Below are 4,079 nucleotides of genomic sequence, written 5' to 3' on the forward strand. Positions count from 1 at the left end.
AAGGACGAAACTAACAATTCATATTAAGTTCAGAGGTGTTCTCAATTCATGTTGAGATATCATACTCTTTAAAAGAGTCAAATGTATTGTAATGTATTTGTCTCGCGCGAAACACTTTTCTTTTTAGTCCATCAAAGAAAAAACTTCTATCTTTTTATAATTGGCAATAATTTAGACCTAATTAGTAATTAATTTTCAGTTTACCCTAATGAAAGTAAGTAGTTTAGACCACAATTTTCGACAGTCATTTATTCTTTCTGAAACTTTATGTAAAGTCAAACAATATCATATATAATCGAGACAGAGGAAGTAATAATAAAAAAAATCATTGGGGTAGATTTATATACCATGGTCCACGTGTCAAATCGAACATTGTTACACACTTTTGGTTTCTTAAGCAACATAAAACCATAGTGTAAAATTGGAATAATTCAAAACTTCTTGTTATTGAAGGAACGTGTGAATAATAGTAGTAAACACCTTTTGAATACTCAATTTTGCATCTATTATTGACTCCTAAAAGTCCAATGCAATTTGCGCGCTCTATAAATACCCCATTTAACACCCATCAAAACCCATCAAAAAAAACTTCAATCATATTACTTTACTCTTCATTTATTCATCCAAAAACTATATATCCAATTTTTTTGATTATTTCACTTTCGCGATAACAAAATTTATCAATTATTTCTCAAAACATAAGACAAAAACATGCCGAGAAAAGGAATGAAAACTCTGAATTGGTTTTCTCCAAAACACAGTTCAGCAACTGATATGAATTCTCCATCTACTTCACCATTCTCTTCTCCTTCCCGTTTCGCCTTTTCGCCATCCAGGCCGAGTTTTTCTGAAGCAGTGATTGATCGGACAATCGAGATGGCTGAGCAGATGATCACGAAATGGGATCCTGATACTACTACCTTCGCCAAGGTGACTTCTCTGTTCTATGAGAATCGAAAAGAAGCAAAGGATTTCATCAAATATGTGAATAATTTACATAAGGCGATGCATTTTCATGCTAGTGAGAATTCCAGATCCGATAAGCTTGTTCGTGCTCAATCATTGATGCAAATCGCGATGAAACGACTGCAGAAGGAGTTTTATCAGATTCTATCAATTAACAGAGCACTTTTGGATCCTGAATCTATATCCACTGTGTCTTCACGTACTTCGATAAGTACTCGATCGAGTACCTCTGAGTTCAACATTGAGGATGATGATATTGATAATCGTGTTGCAATTGCTGGTGAATCTATTTCTGAAGTTGAGGATATTTCTAATGTTGTAATGGCGGATTTGAGATTGATTGCAGAGTGTATGATTTCTTCTGGATATACGAAAGAGTGCTTGCAGATTTACAAAGTTATACGTAAATCGATTATCGATGAAGGGATTTATAGACTCGGTGTTGAGAAATTGAGTTCTTCGCAAGTTCATAAAATGGATTGGGAAGTTATGGATCTGAAGATTAAGGATTGGCTTAATGCGGTGGATGTAGCTATGAAAACATTGTTCGACGGTGAGAGGATTCTCTGCGATCACGTTTTTGCTTCCAGTGATGCAATTAGAGAATCGTGTTTTACTGAAATTTCAAAAGATGGAGCTATGATTCTGTTTAGCTTCCCGGAAATTGTGGCGAAAAACAGTAAGAAGTCGCCGGAAAAAGTGTTCCGTATGCTCGATATGTACACTTCAATCGTCGAACACTGGACAGAGATTGAAACTACATTTTCCTTCGATTCAGAATCTGCTATCCGATCTCAAGCGATGACGTCTCTCGTTAAGCTTGGCGAGTCTATAAGGATGGCTTTGGCTGAATTTGAAACTGCTCTTCAAAAGGAATCGTCGAAGACGACGGTCGCCGGCGGTGGAATCCATCCTCTCACCATTGACGCAATGAATTACATCATTCTACTTGCCGATTACAGCTACGTACTCTCTGACATCCTCGGCGACTCTCCTCCTCCGGCTAAAAGTTCATTGCCTGAATCATATTTTGGTATGGCTGATTCCGATGAGTCTCCAGCACCGGTAATCTCACTCCGATTTGCTTGGTTGATTCTCATTCTTCTCTGCAAACTCGACGGCAAAGCAAAGCACTACAAAGACGTTTCCCTCGCGTACCTCTTCTTAGCCAACAATCTCCGGTACATCGTCGTAAAAGTCCGTTCATCGAATCTCAAGTATTTGCTTGGTGAAAATTGGATATCAAAACAAGAGGGAAAAATCAAAAAGTTTGCCTCCAATTATGAACAGCTAGGATGGAGCCACGTCATCCAATCTCTCCCGCGAGAACCAAACGCCTCGATCTCTCCACAACAAGTGAAAGAGATATTCAAGAGATTCAATTCATCATTCGAGCAAGCTCACCGGAAGCAATCTCTTTACGTCGTACCAAATAGTAAGCTCCGAGATGATTTGAAAGTGTCGATCGCAAGGAAAATACTTCCCGTGTATAGAGAGTTTTACAATATACATAGAGATACGATAGCAAAAGAGAGACATTCGAGTCATGTGATCAAATATTCTCCGGAAGATTTAGCACATTATTTGTCCGATTTATTTTTCGGACCGATTGAATCGGGAAGTTCATCGTCAGTTGAGTCATCCCCATCACGTACAATACCATCACAATTGCAGTGAAGAAGAAAAAAATAGTAATCACATGTGTAATTTATATGTATGACTAGAAAAAAATGGCCCGTGTCAGCACGGGCCCAACATTATAAAAGTTTAAATATAAAATATTAAGATAAAGTTCTGCATAATTTATTTTTATAAATTCTATATATTATTGTTATTCAAATTAAATTTTTAAATCTCAATTATCTAAAAATATAATGTAGTATGTTTTTCTTCATTTTTTTCATCTAAAAATATAATATAGTAGAGGAAGATGTTTTTCAATCACGAGAATTTATGTCCGAAGAGTAAGGAGTCTATTACCTTTTATATTTAATCATAATTTGATTTTAAATATCATATTTATCAATCAAAAAATTATAAAACTAACTCCGATCCACTTTTATTTTACTCTCTATTTTCTATATTTGGACAGTAAAATAGAAAATTCGCTCTCCAATCGTTCTCTAATTTACTCCCTATTCTTCATCTATAGAGAAGTTTGGATAATTACTACCCATACCCTCTATTTTAATTTTGATTATTTTATTATTATTTCTACTATGTAATATTTGTAATTAACATATTATAAATCACATAAGACCATTAGTTAATCTTTAATATTAGTAATTTCCTTAATATAATATAACCCCTTAATATATATATATATATACTATTTTCAATCTGAATTAATAATATTTCATTCTTGAATTTTTTTTATTTAGGATCAATTCGAATTTCATGGACCTTTCATAAATAAAATGGCTCAAAAGTGTTCTATTAAAAAACTAAATAAGGCAAAAGTTGAGGGAGCACAGACTGGCCACAAGTCCACATGTCTTGTGTAGTTGCGTTACGTGTGTAGTTCTATGGGTCCCATCATATTCAATGATAGTTCATTTGAATGGCATCATATGTAATTTAGCAGAAAACGATGGGTCTTCTATGTAGTTGTTGATGTGGTCTAAAAATTTAATATAAGACCAATTATTAAATTTTTAATATTTGTAACTTTTTTAATGTAATATAACACTTCAGAAAAAATATTTTTTAATATATACATTTTCAATCTGAATTAATAATACTTCATTTAAAAAAAATAAAAATTTAGAACCAATTCCAAACTCATTAATGGACATTTCATAAATAAGAAGGGTAAAGTGTTTTTTATTAGAAAAATAAATAAGGCAAAAGTTGAGGGAACACTGACTGACACAACTCCACAACTGTAGTTCAATGGGTCCCAATCACATTTAATGATATTTCAGTGGATGGCATCCATTGTAATTTAACAGAAAATGATGGGTTTTTTATGGACCTGTTGATGTGGTCTAAAGAATAAAGCAGAAAATACAATTCCTCTTAAGCAAATTGATGTAGGAAAATACTATTATACCCTTAAACTTTCTTCTAATCTCAGCAAGCTGACATGTTGAAACTCTCTCTTCTAATATATA

General features: G+C 33.7%; 1 protein-coding gene across 1 annotated transcript; it reads left to right on the forward strand.

Moving 5' to 3' along the window:
- Positions 1-594: 594 nt before the first annotated feature.
- LOC102592555 (exocyst complex component EXO70A1-like) lies at positions 595-2,737 on the forward strand. Its single transcript, XM_006345610.2, has one exon. It carries the CDS (start codon positions 712-714, stop codon positions 2,641-2,643), a length of 1,932 nt encoding a protein of 643 aa, XP_006345672.1. The 5' UTR covers positions 595-711; the 3' UTR covers positions 2,644-2,737.
- The last annotated feature ends 1,342 nt before the right edge of the window (positions 2,738-4,079 follow it).

Source organism: Solanum tuberosum, unplaced genomic scaffold, assembly GCF_000226075.1.
Source record: "Solanum tuberosum cultivar DM 1-3 516 R44 unplaced genomic scaffold, SolTub_3.0 scf00071, whole genome shotgun sequence".
NCBI lineage: Eukaryota > Viridiplantae > Streptophyta > Magnoliopsida > Solanales > Solanaceae > Solanum > Solanum tuberosum.

What these genes read in the sequence shown, in the direction of transcription:
- LOC102592555 (XM_006345610.2), top strand. Translation starts at nt 712, where the DNA reads ATGCCGAGAAAAGGAATGAAAACTCTGAATTGGTTTTCTCCAAAACAC.